At 46.6% G+C, this 27444-nt stretch overlaps 2 protein-coding genes across 5 annotated transcripts in view; both read left to right on the forward strand.

Moving 5' to 3' along the window:
- Positions 1 to 10252: 10252 nt before the first annotated feature.
- LOC308225131 (glutathione peroxidase 1-like) lies at positions 10253 to 11577 on the forward strand. Its single transcript, XM_080625645.1, has 2 exons — positions 10253 to 10864; positions 10963 to 11577. The coding sequence occupies exons 1-2, from the start codon at positions 10616 to 10618 to the stop codon at positions 11314 to 11316; spliced, it is 603 nt and encodes a 200-aa protein (XP_080481771.1). The 5' UTR covers positions 10253 to 10615; the 3' UTR covers positions 11317 to 11577.
- A 3891-nt stretch (positions 11578 to 15468) lies between these two features.
- Positions 15469 to 27444, forward strand: part of USP4 (ubiquitin specific peptidase 4) — a gene marked incomplete at its 5' end in the record, with an annotated part of 38628 nt that continues 26652 nt past the window's right edge. For 3 of the 4 annotated variants that reach the window (XR_013957644.1, XM_080625393.1, XM_080625394.1), the window contains 6 exons: positions 15517 to 15638; positions 15756 to 15883; positions 16187 to 16317; positions 19822 to 19948; positions 21012 to 21157; positions 21339 to 21400. Coding sequence is in view for 3 of the 4 variants with exons in the window: in XM_080625393.1 (XP_080481519.1) it covers positions 15517 to 15638; positions 15756 to 15883; positions 16187 to 16317; positions 19822 to 19948; positions 21012 to 21157; positions 21339 to 21400 (716 nt within the window). Of the gene's footprint in view, positions 15639 to 15755; positions 15884 to 16186; positions 16318 to 19821; positions 19949 to 21011; positions 21158 to 21338; positions 21401 to 27444 lie in introns of all 4 variants that reach the window. The other variant, XM_080625392.1, reaches the window with a different exon arrangement.

Below are 27444 nucleotides of genomic sequence, written 5' to 3' on the forward strand. Positions count from 1 at the left end.
GCTGGCCACCCGGAGCCAAGCCAAGGCTCCCGGTGGCAGCTGAGCGTCTCTCCTTGTGCAGGTCAGCAGTGCAGTCCATGAGACTGTTGCTCTGGAAGATGGGCTATGAGAGCGAGGACCTGGCCATCAAGCAGCGGGGTGGCTGGGACAACCTGCTCCATGTCCAACACCACCTCGAGGGAGTGCGCATCGTGGCCCGGTGAGAGCCCCTTCTCCCCGCTCCTCGGGGAACGCGCGCCCCACAGCACCCGCTCCCTTGGGGCTGATGGCGGGGGGGTCCCCGCGGCTCAGAGAAAGTGCTGCAGACTGGTGATGTCCAGGCTGCTGCAGACCCCAGGGAGATGAGCCTGCCCGCCTCAGGCCTGACAGTGCCTCCTTCCCCCTGCCAGGGAGATGATGAAGATCCCAAGACACCTGCGCTGCATGCTATTCGACCACCTGGTGAATCTCCTTACTGTGGAGGACCCCCCATGGGAGATGGTCGCCATGGTCACCTTCACTGAGGTGAGCCCGACGCCAGCGCCCCAGGCTGCCGCTGATGCTCGGCTGTCTCATGCCCAGCACAGTGCTGCGGGCAGAGCTGGGGTGGTGGGTGGGCTTTGGTTGGTACCGTGGAGAAGCAGGCAACCAACCAGTGCAGTGTGCTGTGGGTCATGGGGGCTCTCTGCAGTCCCTGCCACCTCCGTCTGAGCTTGCTCTTGCCCCAGCATCCTTGCCATGAGCTGATGGTTGGAGCCAGCACCGCACCTCACCAGCTCCTCCTGTGTGTTTCAGATGCTGAAGCGCACCAAGAGCAGTGATATTCTGGACTATGCTGTGGACATCTTCCCCCCGTACCTGCAGAGCCAGCGCATGGGGATGTCAAGACTGGTGCTCCGGACTCTCTCTGAGCTCTCCGAGAGGCGTGACATGGTGCGCAGGGGTCACCGGGGCAGCAGCACAGGGCGCAGCGGTGCTGCTGGGTAACACGGTGGCTTCAGTGTTTCTGGGCATCGGGAGAAGTACCAGCTCTGTGCCTGCCCAGTCCACTGCCCCATGGCTGTGCCCTGCAAGAAGAGAGGCTGTGGTGTGGGAAGGGGCTACCATTGCTGGCACATCCCGACAGGGGTGCTGGCAGCACAGCCACCAGCCTGAGCATGGGGTCTGCAAAGCCGGGCTGTGAGGTGCTGAGCCGTGGGGTGAAATGCAGCACTCGCAGCAGGGGCTGCAGCACCTCTGACAGCTTTCCAGGCAGTGCCAGGCACCCACCAGCTGCCCAGGGGCTCTGCTGGAGAAGGGGCAGCACGAGCCCGTGCTGTCTGTCCTTCCCCTCTGTGCCCTGCTCTTCCCCTGGCCATGCCGGTGAGCCCTGTCTGCTGGACTCATGCTCGCCCTCATAACCTGTGCTGCCTGCTGAGAAGCCAGCGGGGAGGCCGGTGCTTGCAGAGAGGGTTTTCACTCCTGTCATCGGTCACTGTGTTACAAAAACGAGGTGCCATGTCTCACACAGGCAGGGAAAATCCTCACCCTGATGCCAAACATCGTGGCGTGCCTGGACAATACCGATGACAATGATGCCATCTCTCTGGCCATGCTGGTGCTCGGCAACTTACTCCCGCTGCTGGAGGGGAAGACACGCATCCTCAGTGCCCTTGCCATCGCTCCCAAGCTCCGGTTGCTCTTTGACAACGTAAGGCTGGGGGAGAGACTTGTGCCCCTGCACCGGGCACCTCCATTCACACCTCCCACCCCCGCCTCATGCTCTGCAGGGGGATGCTTTGCCCCACTGCCCCATCGCTGCCCTCGGCGGCTCTGTGCTGTCCCCCATCCCCTCCCCGCATGGAGTAAGCCTGGCTTGGCCTCCCTGCTGCAGGAGTTGGTGGTGGCAGGATGGCAGCAGGGCTGCTGAGCCCCAGCCTGCCCTGGCAGCATCTCTGAGCCCGCTCGGGGTCTCCTGCTGTGTCCCCCAGCCCCGCTGGGCAGACGTTCTGCATGCTGCAGCTCGCTTCCATTTGAAGCAGGCCGTTTTGGGAACATCCATCTCCACGTCAGCCCCCTGCTCGCCATGGGCTTGGGGCTGAGGTCCTTCTCCCACAGGAGTCAGACGCCGTGAGGCAGCTCTCCATCTGCTTGTTCCAATATGTGATGGGGCTTGTGACGGGTGCTAAAAAGAAGAAGATGAAGGAGGAGGTGTGGAAGAGCCTGCTGCCGCTGGTCTTTCACCTGCACGACCAGAAAGAGAATGTGGCCAAGGTGAGATTCCCAACCAGATCGGTCCTTTGGGCATGGTGCTGGTGACACTGGAGCCTTCAAACATGTGTTACCATGAGGTCTAGCTTGCTGAGGCCCTAGGACCAGCCAGAGCCCCCCCTCACCCACTGCTGCCTTTCTCCTCCTGCCTCCCGGATGAAGAGGGTGGTGGGTCTCTTTCCCACCCAGCTCCCTCCACACAGCCCTTGCCATGGGGCACAGGGCCCTTGCAGCCCCAGAGACAAGGCTATTGCTCCACAGCAGCCCGGGGCCACCAAGGCCAAAAGCTTGCAGCCCCAAGGGGCTTCCAGGCAGAGAGGGTGGCTGGCCTTATCTTCTCCTGTGGTGCTGAGCCTGGAGGCAGCACCAGTGCCCAACTCGCACATCTTCCCTACGGGGACTGGGACAGGCTCCGAGCCCTGCTAAGAGGGAGGACAGAGGGTGCTGTGCCTCCAGGGCTGGGGGTGGCATCTCTTCCTCTTCTCAGGCCGCCCAGGAAGCCCTCTACTTTGCTGGCTTGCTCTTGAAGTGGCGGGAACTGAGAGAGCTGGTCCTGACTGCGGAACCACGAGAGATCAGCGAGTGCCTGGTGAGCAGAGCCCCAGCGCTGCTGGGATCCGCACCGGGACAGCCCTGCCCCATGCCCAGCGGGGAGGACGCAGGGCTGTGTCCCGCAGCTGTATGCACCTTCCTGGAGCAGGCTCTGTTCCAGGCTGTCCTCATCCCCAGGGTCCCAAGGGGGACCCTGCCACCAGAGTGGCACCCCAGCCTCAGTGGCGAGCCCTGTGCTCCCTCTGAACCCGAAGGCCACACGGTGGAGAGCTGGGAATGTCCTGCTGGGGAGAAGAAGGGTGGCCCTGGATGGAGGAACAGCCCAACACAAGGGGCAGTTCTGTGCCAACCCTGCACCCTTCTCCCTCCAGCTGCAGAGGAAGAGGAGGATGATCAAGGACTTTCTGCACCAGAGCGAGGCCTACCTGCAGAGCCCACAGGAGACCCTGAGGCAGGACGCTGTCAGGTTCATCGGTGAGCCGTGAGCCCCGGATGCCTCCCTCTGACAGGGTCCCTGCATCCCAACGCAGGACCTGCGCAGCATCCCTTGGCCCCCTCTCAGCCACTCCTGCCTGCACACGTTGGGCTGGCAGGAGGCTCATCCCCTCCTTGACACAGCACCCCAGGGTCAGCCCTCCCTGGGGAGCTGTGTGGCCAGGCGGGCTGGGTGCTGGGGACCCCGACAGGCAGCGGGTTCCCCAACATACTGTGTCCCCCCAGGGCTCATCGGACAGTACATGGATGAGAGCAAGATGACAGAGTACATCAAACAGGGTGAGCGAGGGCAGTGGGGAGCAGGAAGGAGTCTGGCACACAACTGCCCCAGGCGAGGGGGGCTCTGCTCCCAGCACGTCTATAGGGAGAGCGTGCTTGTGGAGGGGGGTGTTCCTGACCAGCAGCCTCCAGCTGAGCCACCTACTCCCTGGCTCCCTCCCAGCCCTGGGCATCATGGGGTGTAATGCGCCCTGCCTGGAGGGGACACAGGGCTGTCACCTCACCTCTCCTGCTTTGTCCCTGCAGTCCTTGAAGGCCCCAGAAAAGACACCAGCCCCCTGGTCTCCTCCTTGGCGACTCAGACCGTCCTTTTGCTGGAAGAAAGAAGGACGAGTTCAAGGTTTAGCCTACAGTGGCTGCGCTCATTGCTGCCGAGGGCATGGAGGAGGTGGCGCTTGGCCCCCAGCAGAGACCTTTGAAAAAAATAGAAAAAAGAATTATAGACTAGATATACGCCTTTTCTTCAATGGGATCAAAACTTAAACAGAATAAACAAGGACACTTTCTTAAATCATTTTCTTGACAAAATAAAAATTCTAACAAACAAAGGGAGTGAAATGTAACTAAATCCCTTAAAATATAGCATGGACACAACACCGACTTATGCTCAGAATACTTTAATTTACAACAGATTTTGTTTTGGTTTTTTACTGCAGCTAACTGCGAACTTAAAATCTGTAAGTTATTTTAATTTATGTCTTCTGTGAAACTATTCATGAAACTTTCTCCACCTTCCATCAGTTCACTTTTTATTTGTCTTCCAGAAGTCACTCAAACACAGTGAATGTGAACTGGGCAAATTACATAGCAGCCTTGAATGTGCTTACAGCATGTCTCCATTCATACTTGTTTTCACGTGCTTTATGAAATAACTTGTTCAGCTAAGTATGGAGAGAATTTTCCTGGAGTTAATTCTCCCAAAGCCACATGCCATCTCTGCATCTCAGCACTGCAAACTTTTACAGTGGATTCAAATGTGATGCCCAAAGAACTACAAACAAGTCAACTTTGGTATCCCAATTGACTGAAAAAAGTAACACGGAACATGTGTCAAAACAAATATGAATGCTTATGGAGAGCTTTAAAGATGCTTCAGTTTGAATAAATCACAGTATCACAGTATCACAGTATGTTAGAGATTGGAAGGGACCTCAAAAGATCATCTAGTCCAATCCCCCTGCCGGAGCAGGAACACCTAGATAAGGTTACATAGGAATGTGTCCAGGCGGGTTTTGAATGTCTCCAGAGAAGGAGACTCCACAACCTCCCTGGGCAGCCTGTTCCAGTGTTCTGTCACCCTCACTGAGAAGAAGTTTCTTCTCAAGTTTAAGTGGAACCTCTTATGTTGCAGTTTATACCCATTACCCCTTGTCCTATCATTGTTTGCCATTGAGAAGAGCCTGGCTCCATCCTCATGACACTCCCCCTTTATATATTTATATACACTAATAAGGTCCCCCCGCAGTCTCCTCTTCTCCAAACTATAGAGACCCAGCTCCCTCAGCCTTTCCTCATAAGGGAGATGCTCCACTCCCTTAATCATCTTAGTTGCCCTGCGCTGGACTCTCTCCAGCAGGTCCCTGTCCTTCTTGAACTGAGGGGCCCAGAACTGGACACAATATTCCAGATGCGGTCTCACCAGGGCAGAGTAGAGGGGAAGGAGGACCTCTCTCGACCTACTGACCACCCCCCTTCTAATACACCCCAGGATGCCATTGGCCTTCTTGGCCACAAGGGCACAGTGTTGGCTCATGGTCATCCTGCCATCCACTAGGACCCCCAGGTCCCTCTCCCCTACACTGCTCTCTAACAGGTCGTTCCCCAACCTATACTGGAACCTGGGGTTGTTCCTGCCCAGATGCAGGACTCTACACTTTCCCTTGTTATATTTCATCAAGTTTCTTGATGAACTGCCCAACTCTCCAGCCTGTCCAGGTCTCACTGGATGGCAGCACAGCCTTCTGGTGTGTCAACCACTCCTCCCAGCTTAGTGTCATCAGCAAACTTGCTGACAGTACACTCAATTCCCTCATCTAAATCATTGATGAATATATTAAATAATACTGGTCCCAGTACTGACCCTTGAGGCACTCCACTAGATACTGGCCTCCAACTAGACTCCGCCCCATAGACTACAACTCTCTGGCTTCTGTCCTTCAGCCAGTTTGCAGTCCATCTCACTACCTGATCATCCAGGCCACACTTCCTCAGTTTAGCTATGAGGATGCTGTGGGAGACTGTGTCAAATGCTTTGCTGAAGTCAAAATCAGTGGGTATTGTCTCTGTGAAAAATGCAGAATGAGACTTTAACACATAATTCCTATCATAGCTTTAAAGCTTGTGCAGAAATCTTGCAGCATTGGAAATGTATTTTGCATGCTAAATAAAAACTGACAAGGGATGTATATGCTCACATTGTCAGCATGGTCCTTGCTGTCAAAAGCCAGTCTGCCACCAAAGAGATTACATTCATTTGGCCTTTGGGAATGGTGGCATCTTAGAATTTCAATTTCACACTATAATTAGAAAAAGAAGAAAAAAAAAAAAAGCCCAACACACAAGCATTAAAGTGGCTGGAGGAGGAGTACCTTGTATAGAACACTTAATTCAGGGTCAGAACTTTTATGTGGTATTTTACTGGAAACCAGCAAACTAGCTAGAGACTGGACCATACAAGATATTATGCCAGCACTGCACAGACACGTTGTCCTCAAAAGCTCAAGTATTTAAATGGGAATGAGGGCAACCACTGTGCAAGTCAGGGCATAAGGTAAAACACCTAACTTCAGTGACAAATCCACTTAATGAAAAACAGCCATGCATACCTGGAAAATATTTCTGCAAAAAAAGATGTCTTTTCTCTATTTCTCCTATTCAAATGTGCGAACCCTCTTTAGGGCAGAGTCAAGTTTTCCCCTGTTTAGTGTTTAATTTCAAACTATTTTCTCTTTACATTTGTATTAAAAATGTAGCATAAATTTTAGAGAGTACAAGCCCTGTACATGCTGTATCACCACTTCTCTATGCACCCAATTTTTTAATTCTCTTGCATCACAACTAAAAGGTTGTCCCTTGGTATATAAAATGCTACAAAAATAGCTGACCTGTGGTTTTGCTACTTTTAATGAAAAAATGGAAAAAGTTACCAAGGCACAGTAACATGTTCCTCAGACACCAGTACTTGGGTATTGATACACGAATACACATTTCACAAGGAATCAAACTATTAATATGTACATCTAGAATAGAGCTTAAAATAGCAAACCACCTAACAACAGAAGGTATTCCACTGAGAGTTCAGATTGCATTATAAAGGAAAAACCCATTTAGTATTGGTATTTTTCAATTGCTTAACTTAATACATGGCCTACACTACTCTCCATAGCATCCTACAGTATTTACTTTGCCTGCCATCAAATGATCGAATCTCACCAGTTTCCAAATAGCATTGATGTTAACTTTTTGCTCTTTTGGAAGAAGTATGTAGGCTTCGACAGGTGGGACATGTGCAGGGCTGGTGATCCCAGAATGCGCTGACTAAATTGAGTCATTAAGCACTACACGAAGTAAATAGTGCTGATATAATGTACAGCATTAATACTGCTTAAGTTTTAAGTAGCATTATGTTGGCTTGCTTCAAGGGATGCAAGGCCCAAGAAAGTGTAGCACTGGAATGGTAAAAGGAAGTAAGATCCCTCTCTTGCAGGCCCACTGCTGGTCAGTGCTACTGGAATGTTGTCACTCAGTGTGGTTTCTTATGTTTTAGAAAATAAAAACTTCAAAACAAGCTGACAAAGGCTGTGACTTGGAAGCAAGTCAGTGTTCAGTTTATGGCTTGACTTGCAAGACTTATATCTTAAAATATTTAGGCAAGTGCACCTTACAGAGCACTGCTCAGTATTTGTTGTTTTGTTTATCACATCTGCCTTCTATTTGCAGGTAGTGGAATATGGTCTGTTTGTGAAGCACTATAAGGTTGAAGTTTATCTTCTTGAGCTGAAGCTGTGTGAGAGCAGTGATCCTGACAATGTAATCAGCTGTCACTTTAGCAAAGCAGATACTGTTGGTAAGTAGTTCTCTGATGCGTGATGCTGTGCTCTGAGGTTACCTCAAGAGATATTTTGTGCCATCCAGAACAAGAACAGTGTTAATAAACTGGAGCAAATCTAATGAGTACCAAGAGGGTAGTCAGAGTTTGATCATGTGATGTGTGAGACTGAGGGAGCTACGTTTAGCCTGGAAAAGAGAAGGCTTTGAGGGTCCTCATAGCACCTGTGAGGAGGTTATTGAGAACACGGAGTCAGGCTACTTACTGAGTCACAAAGCAACAAAACAACAGACAATAGTCATAAATTGAAACAGGACAGATTCCAACTAATACAATTAAAATGTTTTCTGTATTAGCACAGCTAGACATTTGAATAGGGCCCAGAAGGGTGGGGGAATCTCCTGCCTTGCAATTTTTGAATGCCTGATTGGATAAGCCCTGAGCAGCCTGATCTGAATTCACTGTTGACCCTGCTTTGAGTGTTTAAATGAAGAACCTCCTGAGTTTCTTCCAGCCATAGTGATTCTGTGTGTGACACAGGGAGCTGTGATTAAGAGCTTTGAGGGATACCTTTCTAACTAACTCACGTCCTTAAGAAACATCCATGTCACTCACGTACAGTAGTTCTGTCTCTGGTTCTCCTATGATTCCTTCTTCGTAGCGTACGACTATTTCAGACATCTTAATGTCTCCTCCTACACTTCTGCCTGAAATTTGGCCCATCTCTCTCTCTCTCTGTATCTTTGCTATATTTTCTTGTGTAAAAATACTGACTGTCAGCCATCATATTTTCATAAAGATACTTTTTGTACATATTTTCATAAAGATACTTTTTGATACTGTTTGCTGATGTTTGACCTGCCAATAGTAACTGAGAACACTTCCTTCTTGAACCTTCAAATGATGAATATTTCGCAGCAGCTGGCCTTTGGGCAGAAATTTCTGTGTGTTCTGAACATTATTAGTTTGAGGGCTTGACAGGCAAGCATATGACTGAAAGGATCAGTGATGTACCTCTTTGCTGAATGTCTGGCTTATGAGGTTTTTTCCCAAAAGCACTCATGTTTTAGGAATTTTGGTGTTGTTTTCCCCCTGAACAGCTACCATCGAGAAAGAAATGAGAAAACTATTCAATATCTCCGCTGAGAAGGAAATTAGGTTATGGAACAGGTATATGAGTAACACTTACGAGCAGCTCTGCAAGCTGGATAGCACAGTCCAAGATGCAGGGCTCTATCAGGGTCAGGTAAGGGGCATAACTTTTGATTCTCATGTACTGCTTCTCTACTATGGGTTTTTGTTTTTTTCTTTTTTCACTTGCTTTTATGTACTTTGAGCAAACACTGAAAGTGTGATTTGTTAATGATTTTGCAAAATATGTAGCAGATTTGCAGTTACCTTTCTTAATTACCTGAACTGTCTTTCAGATGGTTCTAATAGAAGTGAGAAATGAAGATGGCACGTGGCCTGGACAGCATATCTTGGCAAAGTAAGCTAGCATGTTCTGTATGTTTCTGCTGTTTTGTCCAGTTTGTTTGCTAGACTGTAGCCACCACATGTTCTCTCTGGGAGCCTGGTTATGATGGGCTATTGTGGATTTCTTTGTTTTGGCTATTTTGAAGGAGAGAAAATCTCGAAAAATAAACATTCTTCCAAGGTTCTGTTGCTGATTTCTTGTCTTCAGCCAATGTCTTCTGTTTTAACACCTATTTCAAATAGATTGTGCAAGGATTAAGTACCTTAAGTTCTAGGACCTTTAGGTTCTTAGGAGACACAAATGCTATTTACGTTCAGTTAGCCTACTAACTCAATGAGTTAGTAGGCGAAAACTATGAGTGAAAGAGGTGTTCCTGCTATCGGCGCTGCAACACACCACAGAAATCGTAGATTCACAAGGGTGCAAAATAATGAGTCCCCAAAACTGGCTACAGCCAGGAACTATTCAGTTCCCAGTTGCAGGGGCAGGTGCTAAGAGTGGCCCAAAGCAAAACCTCCAGGATCCTGCAGTGTCCTGGGAACCCAGACCAGAAACGCAGCATTATGTGGTCGCCTGTTAGTGGCAGCTGGCAGTTCCCAATGAGTCCCTGCTACCAAGCATGGAAGAGATCAGCCAGCAGCAGAGGGGCCCTGGGCACACCCCCTGGGGCCCAGGCAGCCTTGGCTGGAGGCCAGGGCCGATAAGCACTCTCTGACCTTGGGGCTGTTGTGCATGGAGCTGACTTGGCACCAACCCTTGCGGGACACTCCCTGTCCCTGTGGGAGCTGTGCTGAAGCTGAGGCCCCTGGTCCCTGCTGCCCCCCAGACCCTGCTGGTGCCACCATGGATGTCACCCTGAGGCCTGCCTCTTCCCAGTGGGCTGTGGAGCAGGATTTAGTGTTGGCACAAAGCCCCATGGAGGTACAGGGGGCTATGCGTCCTGTGTGGGTACTCCAAGAGTCTGCATCATTCACCTGGGGCTGCTGGGAACCACCTGCCCGAGGAAAAGAGCAGCTGCTACTGTGGGATTTAAGACTCCCTAAACTAGCCTAAATCAGTACAGGAAGAAATAGAATAGCCAGGCATGGGGTAAAGTAGCCACTGCAGCACAGGGAGGCTCCACCAGCCTCAGAGGGGTGAAGGAAAATTCGCAGAGGAGAATTCATGGCCCCTCTTTGTTCCCCCTGTGCCTCCTCCTGGCGCATGCAGAGAAGCCCCTGGAGCTCCACGGTGCTGCCTCCGTGCCCGGAGGTTTTGTCCCGCCAACGCGGAAGCTCCCGGGAACGACGTGTTGGGCTGATTTCCTCCAGTTTCTGAGGACCGGTAGCACTTCCTTCTGTAGTGCCCGGGGACGTCGAAACCGCCGATTCCAGCTGCGAACCGACGAGCACAACTCCCAACCTGCCCGAGAAGGTGCCTCGAAGGCGGGCAGTCCCCTTTTGACTGAACCCCCGTACCAGCGGGCGGGGCGGTCCGGGGCGGAGCGGCGAGGAGCGGGAAGCGGGTGGAGGGCCCGCCCGCCTGCAGTGCTGGCCATGGCGGCGACAGGAGGAGGGGAGCGTGGGGACGCGGCGGGCCTCGGGGGCATGTCTGCGCGGCCGCTGGGCGCGGCGGAGCCGCTGTCGCTCGGCTCGCTGCAGGGAAAGGTGTTGCTGGTGGTCAACGTGGCGTCGCTTTGAGGCACCACCACCCGAGACTTCCTTCAGCTCAGAGACCTGCAGCAGCGGTACGGGTCTCGCGGGCTGCAGGTCCTCGCCTTCCCCTGCAACCAGTTCGGGCATCAGGTAGGGCCGGCGGCGGGGCTGGGGAGCGGGGGGAGCCGCCCGTCCGGCGGGGCTCTCACGGGCTTCGCTCGGGGCGCTTTTGCTTTTGTTCCCCCTAGGAAAATGCGACGAACGAGGAGATCCTGTTGTCGCTGGAGCATGTCCGTCCTGGGAAGGGGTACAAGCCCAACTTCATCATGTTCGAGAAGTGCGAGGTTAACGGGAAGAACGCGCACCCTCTCTTCAGCTTCCTGAAAGAGGCGCTACCTTTCCCGCACGATGACCCCTCCTCACTGATGACCAACCCGCAGTACATCATCTGGTCCCCAGTGTGCCGCAACGACATCTCCTGGAACTTCGAGAAGTTCCTCATTGGCCCGGACGGCGTGCCCTTCAAACGCTACAGCCGGCACTTCGAAACCATCAAGATCCAGGATGATATTGAATTGCTTCTGAAGAGGGTTGCCAAGTAAAGCGGAGCGCCGCAGCGCCCACTACCTGCTTAGCTTGTTGCGTGCCTGCCTATGCTCCTCAGCAGGGGGCTGCTGCTCTTGCAGAAATCCCAGTGTCTCATGCAGATTTTGTTTTTGATGGTGCATCTTCCAAATTCTTGAAGTGTACTTGATGTTTTTAAAAGCTGCATGTGGATGTTTGGGAAACTATGCTGGGGAAAGCGGCTACAAGTCTGAGTTACATTACTGTGATTCTCTGAATAAACAAACAGATGTACTTGCTTTAAGGCTGTGGCTTGATCAGTGTGGGCAAGTTGGGTGAAACTTGGTGGCCTGGCCCTTGTTTCCGCAGCTCATGTGGGTGGTCACAGGGGCGGGCTGGAATCACTGGGTGGAAATGTGAATGCAAATGCAGGGCAGCATAAGGGTGAGCAGCGTCTGCGAGCTTTGCAGACTGAATGCGTGCTGTGTCCTACCCGTGTTTTGCCAGCTTGGTAGAGCAGGAGGGCAGTACAGCACAGAAGCACTGGGACAAACTGCCTGCAGAGGAAAGACATGGCCTGGGGGTGGTTTTACACTATCAACAACAGGTTGAGACAGGTTAATACTTGCTCAGGCAGGCAGATGAGTGATTCCAGCCTGTGCTGGTGCTGCCACGCTGGCAGCAGGCTTGGGAAAGAAGAGGCCATTGGCCAAGGCTCATCTCATTATCTGGTCTCTGTTGGCAGATGCCCAGGGGAGACCAAGAACAGAAGCAGCATCTGCTGCCCGTCCCCTTATTCCTGAGCCACTGCTCCTTCGATGACTGAGCTGCCCCTGGCTCTATCCCATTTGCATCAGTGGCAGCCCAACATGGATCTTGCCCTGTCCTACACGAAGCCCATATAGCCTTTATGCATCCCCAAAACCTTGCAACACAGGGAATCACACCAAGTGCCGGTTCTTCTGTGTTCCCAGTGCAGAGTACCTCCCTATTCAACCACTTCTGCCACGGAAATTGTGCCTCGCCCCAGAGTGTCCTTGTTGCCCTTTGGGCACAGGAATTGCAAGTGACAGTACACGTGCCGTGTGCCAGGGTTCAGCCAATATTGTCTTTTTCACTCCTTCCTTAACACTTTTTTAACTCATGCCAACCATGGAGCTGACAGGGGGAGTTGCTGACATGGAGCTGACACATGTTCCTGCATAGCAATCCTGGTTTTACAGCCTGCTGCTCAACGGCTGGAATTAGGATTGGTTTCCCCTGGCAAACAGCGAGCCTGTGCTAAATTTCCCCTGCCATCCTTCTGCCCAGTGGCTCAGTTCCTCCTGCACATAAACTTTCAACAAGCCACTCCTCGCAAGGCCTCAACAGGACTTGGTGCTGAACTGAGGAGTGCTAACACAGACTACAAACTCAGGCTTTCACAGGGAAGGCATAGCACTTTCAAGCTATGTACGTGTGTACGGGTATGTGTACGGGTTTCAAAATTAAAAGCGCTTGGGATTTGAGGTTTTGGTTGCTGTGTTTTGGGGTTTTTTCTGCCAGTAGCTCCCCTCCCCCCCTTCTCAGGTTTGCTTTGTTACTGTACCTACATTCAAGACCCCCTCTGGGCTGAGGAGAGACACTGAGGAAAAACCTATGCCAGCTCCACCTCTGAGTCATCGGGCTTTGAACTTGCATTGCACAACCCTCACCGAGCTGTTTCTTAACTTCCTGTACAGCTTCGTGGAAAAAACCCAGGATGTTTTAAGTAGCTACTGCAGGTTGGGAGCAGAAGCTGCTTGATTTGGCAGATAATTTTTTTCAGTGAAACCTACTTCCCTCATTAACGCAGGATGTTGAAAGATGTGGGGAGTAGAGAGGATCATGGGCAGCAGGAACTCACTGCACTGAAAAATCTTTCTCGACACGAGCTGCGTGTGGCACTTCCTCAATCCCGACTCATCAGTCTCAAGCCGTTGCAATGGGAACTGCTTTGTTTTGCCCGCTCCCTATCAGCTTGCACTGAGCCCCGCTGCCGCAGGGGAGCAGCCCCCAACGCCTGCAGCTGTTCCAACAGCAACCCTGCCTGAAAGGATCTCCGGCCGAGCCTGCCGGTCAAAGGCACCTTACACCGTGCTTACTCAGTGCTAGGGCCAAAGGATTTCTTTACCTTCTGGCTACTGGGGCTGTGCTAGCAGAAAAACAAACAGCAGCTCCAGAACAGATACAACCACGCCAGCAGAAGTACAGTGATGTGATTCCAGGATGAAAATTAGCCATGCCAGCAGAAAAATGAACAATTCCCAGTGTAAGCACACCAGCAGGAACTCTACAGTGCAGAGAAAGGCCTCCCCGCCTCGTTATTCCCTGTCTCATTTTGGAGTTCTCCAGAGCAGCTGTTTTCTGGGGGAAAGCTGAGGTGGTGAGGGCAGCCTGCGGGACTTTGGGCAGACAAGTGCAGCCCCCATGCAGGCTCTCGTGCCCAAACATTACGTGGTGTCATGACCAGAAGATGTTTCAGTGCAGACAGCAGCTTAATGCTGAGGGTAGACCTGAAGAATCCCGGGTGGTTCCTCAGGGATTATAAAATGGCCCAGCTCTATTTCTGTAATTTCAGAGAGAAACAGACGGGCTCATAAATACTCCTTCAGCATACTCCAGTGCTGCCGTGGCTTGGGGACATTGTCCTTGGAACATCTGTGTCTGTCACATCTACACTCCTACACTTATTTTTCTGCTTATATGCTTTTATTGCAAACAGCTAATCCCTCTGTTAGTGCTTACTCTGCTTTTCCATTCTGTAACATATCAGTCCCCCACTTTCTAGCAAATGTTTGGCCCCCCTGGTGATTCCCCCCCCCTTAGCTGCTGATAGTTGCATCAAATTTTTAAATCTGTAAATATGTTCAGATATTTGAAGCTGTCAGGAGTGTTAACCGGCTGCAATGGCTGATGGGATGTGCTGTTCAGAAGTGTATATTCCACAGAAATGCCATCAAGTAGAGCCTATGGCCTTTGTTACTCTGCCTGTTCAATGTTCTTTCAGCTACTTAAAATCCTGTTCTCCTGCTGAGCTTTGTTGCACCTACTAACATTTAAGATAGCTTTTAGTCACTGTTTGTTATCACTGGTAGGAAACATCTGCCTCAGCTCCAACAGGGTGGCACTTGAAAAGGGCTTTGTTCCTGTCACTGTGCCACTCTCACAACAAGCAGCCGACAGGTTCACCTGGAGACAAGGGCAGGAAGTGGAATCGCTGGAAGGAAAGCGCTTGAAGAGACAGGAGAACACAAGACCCCAAGATACAGTGGAACCGTAACAATGTCACTTGCTACTACGGAATCAGAAAGCTTTGAATGAAACCATTTGTTTAACACACTTTCTGTTAGGAGAAGGTAATTCATTAGCAGAGTGAGGTCAGCCACATAAGCATTATCTCAGAACAGCTGACTCACTTTAAAAACACACGCGGTCTTGCTATAACAGGGTGTGTTAGCTTCTGGAAGCCTAAAGGGGCCCTGCCCTTTGGAAAAAGCAGAAGTAACAGGACTTGGCTCTTGCTGGAAAGAGAAAATGTTTGTCTTTTTCAGTGTTAACTGGACTTGCCCTGCTCTCAAAAATCTAAAGGCCTTTAGCATTTTAACCTGGGTTGCTGCAGCCCCACCAAGTCTTGCTTGCAGGCGATGGAGCACCATCAGACACTGGCTGCTGGGAGAGCACTTCCCTATGCAGATAGCATGACCCACCATATCACCCCTCACTGCCTTTCTGTCTGTGAGGTAAAAAGATTTCTTCGGTTAGAGGTTTTTTTTTTTACAGACACTTTAAAAACTCCTGAGCGTTATTCCTGTGACAACTGGAGTCTCCTTCCCTAGCCAACACCCTGGCCAGAGGGCTCTATGAAGTCAGTAAAGGGAGAAAATGGCACAGGTAACACTGAAGTAACACAGCACACACCAAACGCTTGTGCCACCTGCTTCGGTGGCAGGAACCTTCCTGGAAGGGCCGTGGGGTTGCCCCGAGCCAGCCTCTGCCACAGCCACCGGGACGGGCCAGGTTAGCGCGAGATAGCGCGAGGTAATGAGAAGACTGCGGCCACCGCCCCGGCGCTCACACCACCGCCCGCCGCGCCCCTGAGATTAGCCCCGCCCACCCCGCAGAGGGCGCGCAGCGGGGCGGAGCGAGCGCCGCTGGCGCACCCAGGGCGCATGCGTACGCGGGCCGACATCCGCCCGCGCCAGGGCTCGCGCATTGACATGGCGGCGGTCGAGGGTGGTGGTGGTGGTGGCGGCGGTAGCGGGGTGAGGCCGGACCTGGCGGTGCAACGGGCAGAGCTGGGGCCGCTGCTGGCCACGGCCCTCAGGCCCGGGGAGTCCTGGTGAGAGTAGCCTGCTAGCCCTCCTCTCTGTTCTCTTTCCCTCTGGGCGGTGGGGCCTGTGGGAGCGGGTCGGGCCGCCACTGAGGGGACCGTTGAGGCCGGTGCAATGTCTTGCAGGTACCTGGTGGACAGCCGTTGGTTTAAGCAGTGGAAGAAGTATGTAGGCTTCGACAGCTGGGACATGTTCGGCGCTGGTGATCCCAGCCTCTTCCCTGGGCCTGTTGACAACTCGGGGCTCTTTAGCGGTGAGTGGTGCCTGGCGGCGCCGGAGAGCGGGTCCTGGGCGGGGGGCTGGGCTAGGGCCGCGGCCGGGCTCCCGTTAGTCACTCCTGTGTGCACGCCTCTCGTCGCGCGGTTTCGTTTTCGAAGCCGTGCGCTCTGAGAGGGTACAAGCGGCTGTCCCGGCCTTGTGAATAGGAGGCTGATGCGGTTTCCATCTGCCCGTGGGAGTGTTGGCATTTCTCAGCATCACGGGTAGTGTGTGTGTAGGTCTTGAGAATAAAGGATTCTGTTTGATGCCGTGCTTTCTCATGTCTGTCTCCTTTTAGATCCAAAAACTCAGAGTTTAAAAGAACACCTCATTGATGAGCTAGATTATGTGTTGATTCCAACCGAAGCCTGGAATAAGTTAGTGATGTGGTATGGCTGCATGGATGGACAGCAGCCTATTGTGAGAAAAGTAAGTATGAATGAGCCCAGTTCTCTTCAGCCTGGTTTTATTGTCTGATCCCTACCAAACTTAGTGTTTATTTTGCTAGATGTGAGTTAGGACAGGATCCTCAGCAGCTTTGTGGAGATAATAACATAAAGTCTTTTGTCGTGTTGTCTGAAAGAATAATCTTCCAGTGCTACAGTTCAAGTGCCTGAATTTTCAGTGATTCTCAGTTGAGGGGTTATATGTGGGAAGAGCCATGAACCTTATTCTGGTTAACTTTTTGCCTTATTATTTGAACTTATTATTGAACTTATTATTTTTGCCTTATTATTGAACAGTTCAAACTAGTGCAGTGGTTTTATGTTGCATGGAATAGTTTGCACTTTCTTGAAAAATTAAAGTTGTCATTATTTGCAGACAGGGGCATTGGAATAGATTATGTTTTAATACAAGCAGCTTAGGGACTTCCTCTGGAGTTTAAAGCAGTTCTTGTTTTCCAAAATTCTGTTCCAGAAAGTGAAATTTGTAAGTTTCAGTTCTGGAAATGTATCAGACACTTGGTTATGGGTCAAAGTTTTTTTTGTTGGTATTTTAGTCTTAGGTTTTTGCGCTGCCTAAATTGAGTCGTTAGGCACTACACCAAGTAAATAGTGCTGATATAATGTACAGCATTAATACTGCTTAAGTTTTAAGTAGCATTATGCTGGCTTGCTTCAAGGAATGCAAGGCCCAAGAAAGTGTAGCACTGGAATGGTAAAAGGAAGTAAGATCCCTCTCTTGCAGGCCCACTGCTGATGAGTGCTACTGGAGCGTTGTCATTCAGTGTGGGCTAGAAAACATATGGGATGAAAAATTCTGATGTCTTCAGAAAGCATGAATGCTTACAGGTTCACTCTGCTGAGTAGGAGGAACTCCTGTGTAAACCATTAGTGGAGGTGTGTGGAAAAGAATTATAGCATGTAAAGGAAATGTGGTTTTAGTAAGCATAATTTAGTGAGGAATAGGAAAATCTGTACTGAGAAGGAAAGCTGGAACCAATGCACATCAGTGCCTCTGAGTGACAAAGCTTTTGTTCGTGAACATGTTTTTATTTTCACAAAGCCTGGCATGTTAGACACTCCTTTTTCTGAAAAATTCAGAAGTTGGACAGTGCGTATGGATGCTGTTGGGGAAACACTTGGATGACAGGTTTAACCATGTGAGCCCCTTTTTCTTGGGGTATCAGATGCCACTATTCAACACTGTAATTATTGGGGGCTAGAGCTTAGAGCTGGGGCTTTTTTACGGGTGTGAGATTCCAAGTTATTGCTGCCCAGTTAAGAGTAAATTCTTAAAGTTTTGACTTGCTATGAGAGTGCCAGTTCCTGTTTATTGTTAATCCAGTAACTGAAGTGGATTTTTATATTTCAGTATTAAAATATAGCAGAACATTAGGTTTGTGGGATGTTCCAGCCTCTTATAAAAACAAAGTGAAAAGGTCATTTGGGTACACAAGCTGTAGCACTGCACCTGAGCAGAACATGGCCAGTATTTGGTTACAGTATTCTCCTGGTAGTGTTGGAAGATAGGCACTTAAACTGGTGGTCCTTGAATGCTTTAATCCTTTTCCTAAAGCTGGATCAATTGTAATTCATACATCAAAATACTCATAAAAGTAGAATTTGGAAAGTAGTGTTCAGGCATCTTTGTAATTCTACAAGCTGGTATTTCTTCCACCTCTATGTGTGTAAAGATCAGAGTCAAGTACAGGAGGATTAGATTAGTTTTACTTGTGGTTCAGGTTTCTTTTGATGATCTCAAACCATATTTTTGTGCAGTCTTCCGTAGAGTCCCAAAGTGTTTAAATGTACAAAATGCAGGCCAGTGTACTTCCACAGTGCTGAGCTCAGGTTGCTGTCCAATGGGGTGGACAGGTTTTACTGTGACACAGGACGAGCCAGCTAGTCAGGCACTCTTTAAAGGACATCTGCAGGCAATTAGAGACTCTTTTTTGTCATTTATGTGTGCTAATGGACACAATGAGCTCATCAGAAACTTCTTGGAGAGAGTTCTTCCATTCTTGAATATGGTTTTTATTTATTTGCTTCTTGCTATGGAATACTGGAAAATGGGATGTCCCATTTAATGAAATTCCTTCTGAAAAAGAAATAGGGAACTTGTGAATTGGTTTCTTTGCATAATTTTTCTTTAAAAGAAAAAACAAAAACAAAACCCACAACAAACGAACACCACCAATGAAAAAAATGCCGAAAAAAATGCCAACAAAAACACCAACAACACCCAACAAAAAAACAAACCAGCAAAAAAAAGAGACTGATTTTCCTGTCAAAGGTGTTTAAAGAGGGAGAGTTTTACTTTCTGTTGTAACAGCAAAATACTGAAGAACTTTCCAAATGTTTTTGTTAATTATTTACCTTTAAAATACCTTACCTAACCTAATACAGCCCTATAAAAGCTCAGAAGAGGGGAGCATGATGTAGGTCATGTGTCTGGTGTCACTCAAATAGAATAGAATATTTCAGTTGGAAGGAACCTACAACAATCATCTAGTCCAACTGCCTGATCACTTCAGGGCTGATCAAAAGTTAGAGGAGATTATTAAGGCTGTTGTCCAAATGCCTCTGAAACACTATTACTTCTAAAAATTACACCAGATGGTTCAATAAATTATGATCTCAATTTTACGGGTAAAGAACTGTGAAGGGAATTGTGCTGTGGTGTTTGGTGTTCTGGTTGTTTTTTTGTGGAGTTTTGTGGGTTCTTTTGTTTTTGTTTGGCTGTTTCCCCCCCCTTCTTCCTCCAGTTACATCATAGTTGTCTCATAAGTGGCCCCTGAAGTGTGCTTTTCTTTCTGGTCTGATGTGTTTTGTGTTCTGCAGGTAAAGCATGGTGTCTGGTCTTACAGAATACCTTTCTCTAAATATGCTGAAAGCTAGTGGATGGGTAGGTGTACTTACTGGAGTGTTCTCTCAAATGTGAAATTGAGTTAAGAACGACTCTGAAATAAAGCAGTGTCATCAAAACAAGTTTTGAGGAGTTGTCTGTTTTGCAAGGAGAGGCTAATGAGGCACATTCTGTGTATCATGCAGAAAAGTAATGAATGCTTTGTCTTACTGTCTTGTAATAGAAAGGTTTTTGCTCTGGTGCTCCTGGCTTGTTTCTTTTTTTAAGCAAACCTTAGGCAAAGACTGGAAGCAGGTGTTTTTTTGTTTTTTTTTTTTCATCCTCCTAAAGTGCTCTGAATGGTCAAATATTTTTCATGGGTAGTTACTGGCACTGTCAGTTCAGCTGTGATGATGGAACTTTGGAACTTTGCACTTTGGAAAGAAAGCACTGTGGTTTCTTATGTTTTAGAAAACAAAAACTTCAAAACAAGCTGACAAGAGGTTGTGACTTGGAAGCAAGTCAGTGTTCAGTTTATGGCTTGACTTGCAAGACTTATATCTTAAAATATTTAGGCAAGTGCACCTTACAGAGCACTGCTCAGTATTTGTTGTTTTGTTTATCACATCTGCCTTCTATTTGCAGGTAGTGGAATATGGTCTGTTTGTGAAGCACTATAAGGTTGAAGTTTATCTTCTTGAGCTGAAGCTGTGTGAGAGCAGTGATCCTGACAATGTAATCAGCTGTCACTTTAGCAAAGCAGATACTGTTGGTAAGTAGTTCTCTGATGCGTGATGCTGTGCTCTGAGGCTACCTCAAGAGATATTTTGTGCCATCCAGAACAGGAACAGTGTTAATAAACTGGAGCAAATCTAATGAGTACCAAGAGGGTAGTCAGAGTTTGATCATGTGATGTGTGAGACTGAGGGAGCTACGTTTAGCCTGGAAAAGAGAAGGCTTTGAGGGTCCTCATAGCACCTGTGAGGAGGTTATTGAGAACACGGAGTCAGGCTACTTACTGAGTCACAAAGCAACAAAACAACAGACAATAGTCATAAATTGAAACAGGACAGATTCCAACTAATACAATTAAAATGTTTTCTGTATTAGCACAGCTAGACATTTGAATAGGGCCCAGAAGGGTGGGGGAATCTCCTGCCTTGCAATTTTTGAATGCCTGATTGGATAAGCCCTGAGCAGCCTGATCTGAATTCACTGTTGACCCTGCCTTGAGTGTTTAAATGAAGAACCTCCTGAGTTTCTTCCAGCCATAGTGATTCTGTGTGTGACACAGGGAGCTGTGATTAAGAGCTTTGAGGGATACCTTTCTAACTAACTCACGTCCTTAAGAAACATCCATGTCACTCACGTACAGTAGTTCTGTCTCTGGTTCTCCTATGATTCCTTCTTCGTAGCGTACGACTATTTCAGACATCTTAATGTCTCCTCCTACACTTCTGCCTGAAATTTGGCCCATCTCTCTCTCTCTCTCTCTCTCTGTATCTTTGCTATATTTTCTTGTGTAAAAATACTGACTGTCAGCCATCATATTTTCATAGAGATACTTTTTGTGTGTGTTTGCTGATGTTTGACCTGCCAATAGTAACTGAGAACACTTCCTTCTTGAACCTTCAAATGATGAATATTTCGCAGCAGCTGGCCTTTGGGCAGAAATTTCTGTGTGTTCTGAACATTATTAGTTTGAGGGCTTGACAGGCAAGCATATGACTGAAAGGATCAGTGATGTACCTCTTTGCTGAATGTCTGGCTTATGAGGTTTTTTCCCAAAAGCACTCATGTTTTAGGAATTTTGGTGTTGTTTTCCCCCTGAACAGCTACCATCGAGAAAGAAATGAGAAAACTATTCAATATCTCCGCTGAGAAGGAAACTAGGTTATGGAACAGGTATATGAGTAACACTTACGAGCAGCTCTGCAAGCTGGATAGCACAGTCCAAGATGCAGGGCTCTATCAGGGTCAGGTAAGGGGCATAACTTTTGATTCTCATGTACTGCTTCTCTACTATGGGTTTTTGTTTTTTTCTTTTTTCACTTGCTTTTATGTACTTTGAGCAAACACTGAAAGTGTGATTTGTTAATGATTTTGCAAAATATGTAGCAGATTTGCAGTTACCTTTCTTAATTACCTGAACTGTCTTTCAGATGGTTCTAATAGAAGTGAGAAATGAAGATGGCACGTGGCCTGGACAGCATATCTTGGCAAAGTAAGCTAGCATGTTCTGTATGTTTCTGCTGTTTTGTCCAGTTTGTTTGCTAGACTGTAGCCACCACATGTTCTCTCTGGGAGCCTGGTTATGATGGGCTATTGTGGATTTCTTTGTTTTGGCTATTTTGAAGGAGAGAAAATCTCGAAAAATAAACATTCTTCCAAGGTTCTGTTGCTGATTTCTTGTCTTCAGCCAATGTCTTCTGTTTTAACACCTATTTCAAATAGATTGTGCAAGGATTAAGTACCTTAAGTTCTAGGACCTTTAGGTTCTTAGGAGACACAAATGCTATTTACGTTGAGTTAGTCTACTTAAAAAGCTACCTCTGCAAGCTGCACAGTGGAGGGAAAAAAAAATAAAGTCTTCTGCCATTGTAGAACAAAAAGGATCTTGGGGTATATTTCTAAAGCTGCTAGTGGTGAATGCTTGGAGTTCTTGTAATTCCCCCTTAAAAAGTGTATTGAAGTATACTTTCTGTTGTTTCAGTTGAAACTATTGTTTCAGTTTTAAGCTGAACAACCCCACTTGCCACAAAGGCAATTATACAAACCTTCTACAAGTAAGTACTGCACGGATACGTCTACTATCTAATTTAGAGAAGAGCTAGTTAGAAGAGTTTAATGAAATACTGTATGTATAGAGTGAATCGTGTAGAATGAAAGTTGCTTGCAGTGGTAAGAAACTGCTCATCCCAAGTCTTATGAGTAGGCCATAATAAAGAAAATGCTTTTCTGTACAATATGGTTGTCTTCCAGAGCTTGTTGCCAAGTTCTCATTTGAGATCAAGATCTCACTAGTGTTAAACTTGAAGAAAGGATCAAATAGGTCAGTGAAACCTATTTTTAAACAATTCTCTACTTCTGAGAGATAATACTGGGTAAATGGATCAGGAGAATGTCCATCATATTACAAAGAGCATTGTGTGAAAAGCATCTAAACATTCATATCATATACATAATCAAGTACTGGTTGACAGTCAGAGAGGGAGCCATGCAAGACCAGATCATAAGCTGTTGTTTCCACATGAAACAAAGCTAAAAAGGAGCTCTGTAGTGCATTCCCAGGCCTGTGTTTCCCTTTTTTTTTGTCAGCTACTCTGCTATGTAAAGACTTCAACCTTTAGAAATACTTAAATGGAAATGGTTATGGGTACACAGATTAGTGTTTGCTGATGACATGGAAATAAACATTTGCTTATTATAATGTAAAACTTGTGAAATTGTTTGACTTGATGCTGATAATGGTGACTGAAAGAATTGTGTTAAGTTATATGAATAGCATTATCTGTGTCTTATGCGTTGTCTTGTACTTAATCCTATTTCAGGCAAATATTTTGCTCTAATAATTTCTTTCTCAGCTGGAGAAAACACCGTTTAGCCAAGACCATGAGGAACTTTATATTTGGAGTTTTTTTTCTTTAGGCTGCATCACTTTAATACTAAAAGCTTATGAGAAAGTTTGTGTATTTAGAGTTTTGATGCCATAAACCAAACAGGATGGAGAGCGCTCTGCTGTTGGTAGAGGAATGGTGAGCGTCTGCATCACTGCCTGTGTGCCAAAAGAGGCCTTGGAAAGCTGGGAGGTCATGTCAGTCACTACTCAGGATATGTGCGTGCAAGGTGACTGTGACGTGGGGGAGTTCCCTGTTGTGAGGATTTTCCCCCACCATTTGGTGTTAGTCAGAGGCACTGGCTCCTGCCAGGCAGGCAGCTTTTCCCCATGTTTGGCAGCCCTCAGTCTATTTCCCAGCCATCAAGCTGGCTGACATTTAACAGAAAACATGCTATTAAACATCACAGCAGTCCTTGGGTGGTATATTTGTATGTTAGTTTGCTTCTCCCTAGGGAACAAAGTGCTTTCTTGTTGTAGCTTGAAACTGCTTTTACTACTAGACAAGGTTTCAGAAGAGGGAATAGATTATACTTATTGTAGGAATTTTGGAATTGGAAGCATGCTTTGTTTCTGAAGGGAGATTTTATCGAAGACTCTGTGGAACTTGGTCCTCTTTGATTGTTACTGACAAGACTCCCAAAATAAAATCCTGAGCTAGCAGAGTTCCAGCTCAGTCCTAGAACACACTTTTTTTATCCTGGATATCATTTTCTTAGCAGAAATGAACAAGAAATTGTGTCAGACCTGTAATAACAGAACCTTTTCCATCAGGTATTGCATTTGAAAACAGGAGTGAAGTTGTTTTTAGCATCTGCCTGGTAGCTGTCTGCCTCCCTTTGCAATACTCAGTAGTAGAATTACTTTTTGTTCTTTGGTTTCTGCTGTAATTTTCATGCTGTTTCTTCTTCCTGCTCTTCCTTTTACTGATGGCAGTGTATACGTGGTGAACCATTTCCCCTCTCTCCTTGTTACTCTCCTCAGTAAAAGTGTTGAGGAGTTGTTGTTTAGTTCACCTATATGGTATAGCATACCTATACTCTGTCCTGATTTAGGCATCTGTTCAACTTGAAACAACATTCCATGATATTACATGCCAGGAATTACTGTACAGTTTTAAGACCTTTATGGTTGATATGTATTTTGTAGGTATGTAATACCATAATTAAATGCCCTATCATATTTAAAACTGATGTCCTTCTCCCAGTTCCTTGTGTGCTCACGATTTAGGAGGAACCCTTCAGCAACTGGGTTATATATTTTGTGGGAGTTCTTTATTATGTGACTTTCAAGTGCTTGAGTTTGCAGTAGGTGCTGCGTGCTTTCAGAGTATCGTCAAGTATGTAAGATAAGTCAGGGAGGCTTTTGCATGTAAGAACTTTCTAAATGAAAATGCATTAAGGTCTCTGCTTTGCCAATTAAATGTAAGTCCTGCCTTGTCTAGCTTTGACAGAAATGTTTTGTCACTGTGTGTATGTGTGTATATATATATATGTATGTATGTATGTATTTAGTGGTAGTTTAAAGGAGGACTAATTCTGCTGTATCCTCTGAAGGTAGCTTCAACTGAATTGAAACACTTTTTCTGTCTCTATTTTCCAAACACTTGAAGGCCTTTTACAGTACTTTTTGAAGCTGTTCAGCTTAGCAGTTTTTCTTCTTATCGACCATATGGCTTCACAGTTTCTGGACTAGATTAATCTAATTTTGTCCTTTTTGTGCTGCAAGTGTCCAGATTTCTTCTCACTTGCCATTTGTGTGGGTTTTGAAAGGTTGCTTAGCAAGATGTGAAACTGCTGCTGTCTTTAATTGGCAAACAGGGGGCAACGTGCATCAGTATTGTGAAGCATGAAGTTGTGTATGTGGGGATGAAGGTCATGAGCCTGAAATACATGCTGAGCTCTGTAGGAATATGATTCCAGTCCTGGTTTGTTTTCCTGGATGTGAGATCATGTAGCAGCCTTGAGACAAAACCAATGAAAACAACCTCAGTGCTTCAGTAGGGAAATGCTGAGTGTGCATCAAAAGATTTTGATAACTGGCACACTGATAAAACTGCACATTTTTCAGTTTATTGTCATGTCCTGTGACGCTGTCAACAGATTTGAGAAGTAGACTAATGAGAGGTTTCAGAGCCAAGTGAATTGTTGAAGAATTAGCATGTCTTTTGTGCTAGGAGACGTGGAAGTTAAAATGTTTTATCAGTGAGAAATGTAAAAGATTATTTTAACACTTAAAAGCTTCTGTAGGATAGGAGATAGATACCGGCAGAAGGTGGAGGTGAGCACAAACTAATGTCCAAATGATGAAGCCAGGTACTCATGCTGCAAATGAAATATGAGTTTCTTCTGACTATAAGGGTTATTGGTCACTAGAACAGTTTGTGGTCTGGGTTGATTGCTGTTGGCCATTCTGAAACCATGATGGAAGATTTTTCTGGAACTCAGGAGTTATTTTGAGAGACTTAAATTGTGCTTAAGCAGGAGAACTGATTGAGCAGTCATACGATGCAGTCTCATCCTCAAACCTGTGAAATGATTGTTTTCTTTTTAAAATCCCTGAACTGTAGCATGGTTACATGAAGTCTGTCTTCAATATAGTTTACTTCTCTATAGGTTTTGTTGATGAAATGTAACTGAATGTGTTTATCCTTGTCAGAAACATTATAGTTGTGATCAAAGGGAAGTTACAGGAGCGTGGCACCTTCCAGTCTAGTGTCTGTTGTGCATACAGAGACCAAACTCAGCAGAGTTTCAGTGGTAACCCACTGAGTAGCCCAGAATGTTTTGGAAGGTTCTAAGTCATGAACTTAAAAGAAGAAATAATGTTTATCTCTTACTTCACAGCGAGGTGTTGGGGCCTCCATTTCCAAGGGAGCAGAAGTTGAATATTGTGAGAGATGGCAGTGGGGGGAAGCAGGTGGCTTTGGCTAGTCAAAGTCTGCAAGCTCCACAAAAAAACACTTTTGGGGTGTTGGGGATAAATGCTTTGCATCCAGGACTTCTGTTGTCATTTCTGTGCAAATGAGGCAGTCTCCTTGAGAGCCTGCAGTGTTGTGGGGTCATTAACAGTAGCTTCCTGGGGTTAAAAATGGAAGCTTTCAGAGGAAAACAATTTTTCTAAGCTGCTATCTGTGCCTTTTACCTGGAATCATAGTTACCTTTGTGACCATGCTGTGAAATGAGGGGGAACAGCTATCCATCATAAATCCTCAATCTTTCTTCAGTTATTACAGGTAGACGAGTAACTTGTAACATGTAAGAGTGCTTACATTTATATTCCCAAGAGTATTTGATTTATTTTATTCTCCTCTTTTGGAAAGCTGGCCTCTCTTTCATTGCTTTACTTCTTACATGATCCTTTCCAATTTCTAACAGGAACTCCCTCAAGATCCTTGATAACTTTGTAGGTAGACTTTTCTCCATGTGACTTGACTCTTATCTTTACTTTCTCATAAAAAAAAATTGTTATTTTGGTTTGTTTTTTTTTTTAATCTTCTTCCAAAGTTCTTAGCTGTTTTGTGTGTATAGGATATTCCTGAAGTATTTCTGGGCACTCTTCAGTTGCCATCTGACTTGGGATTCTGCACTGCCTTGATGCTTCTGTTGAAAAAGTTTGAAATCCCTTAAGTTGTTGACCTCCTTTTCTTTTCTCCTTATTAGATTTCCTTCATATTATTTTCTTGGCATCTTACTCTGTTCTCTCAGCAGGATCAAACATGTCAAGCAGAGATGCTTCATTTTCAAGTCTAGCATTTTTTAGAGTGCCTTTTTTTTTTTTTTTGCTTCTAGATAATTCACTTCTTCAAACTTTGCAAAGTATGTTCTTAATATATTTACATGCCGTTATTAGTGTGATTATCTTAACCCTTAAAATGCCTGCTTGTGGAGCATAAGTCTGGTAATTGCTGTTTAGTCTGGACCCTCTTGTTCTCTCTTCTATGTTATCATTGTGTCCAGGTAGTCTTGAGAAGTTCCACCTCCAACATGCAATGACCAGAAGGACATGTACTGCCCTAGAAATGGTTCTTAGTTATTCCAGTAGATCTGCTCATTCTTTCTAGTATACTTTGCAGTATAGTTTTTGGTTATGCTGGCTGATGTTTGATGTGTTTTTCTTTATCATGCGTCAGGTTTAGTCTGTGTTTGGGGCTTGCATTTTCATCTGGAAGCGCCTGTCAAAGAGATACACCAACAAGCTAAAGCTTGAGGGCACCATCCTCTACTGTGCTTTTGGCCACTGTTTTGTGGTTGTTGGTGTCTCACACCTTTTTTGCATTCAGTTTTACATGTTTATTTGAGCAAAGATGGAGAGAATAGACCATCTCCCAGTTACCTCTTGCTATAGAAATATTAACAAGTATCAAGGTAGTTTATTTAAGCTTATTTATGTAGTGCTGCCTTGTGGTTTTCATTTTTTTTATGGAACCAAAGCTGTCTATGACGGAACACTGTCATAGAATTTTAGTGCCTTGTTGATCTTTTGGTGACTTTTGTGTGCTGGTTCTTTTCCATACCAGGAGGCTAGTAGTGTGGGATAACCTAGGATCCACAACTGGATAGACTTGAGGCTTAGTAACTTTTTTAATCCACTCCAGTATCTCTAAGCCTCAAAATGCTGAGGCTTGCTATGCATACCATATGTACACAGTG

This window comes from Psittacula echo (assembly GCF_963264785.1).
Source record: "Psittacula echo genome assembly, chromosome: 9".
NCBI classification, from domain to species: domain Eukaryota; kingdom Metazoa; phylum Chordata; class Aves; order Psittaciformes; family Psittacidae; genus Psittacula; species Psittacula echo.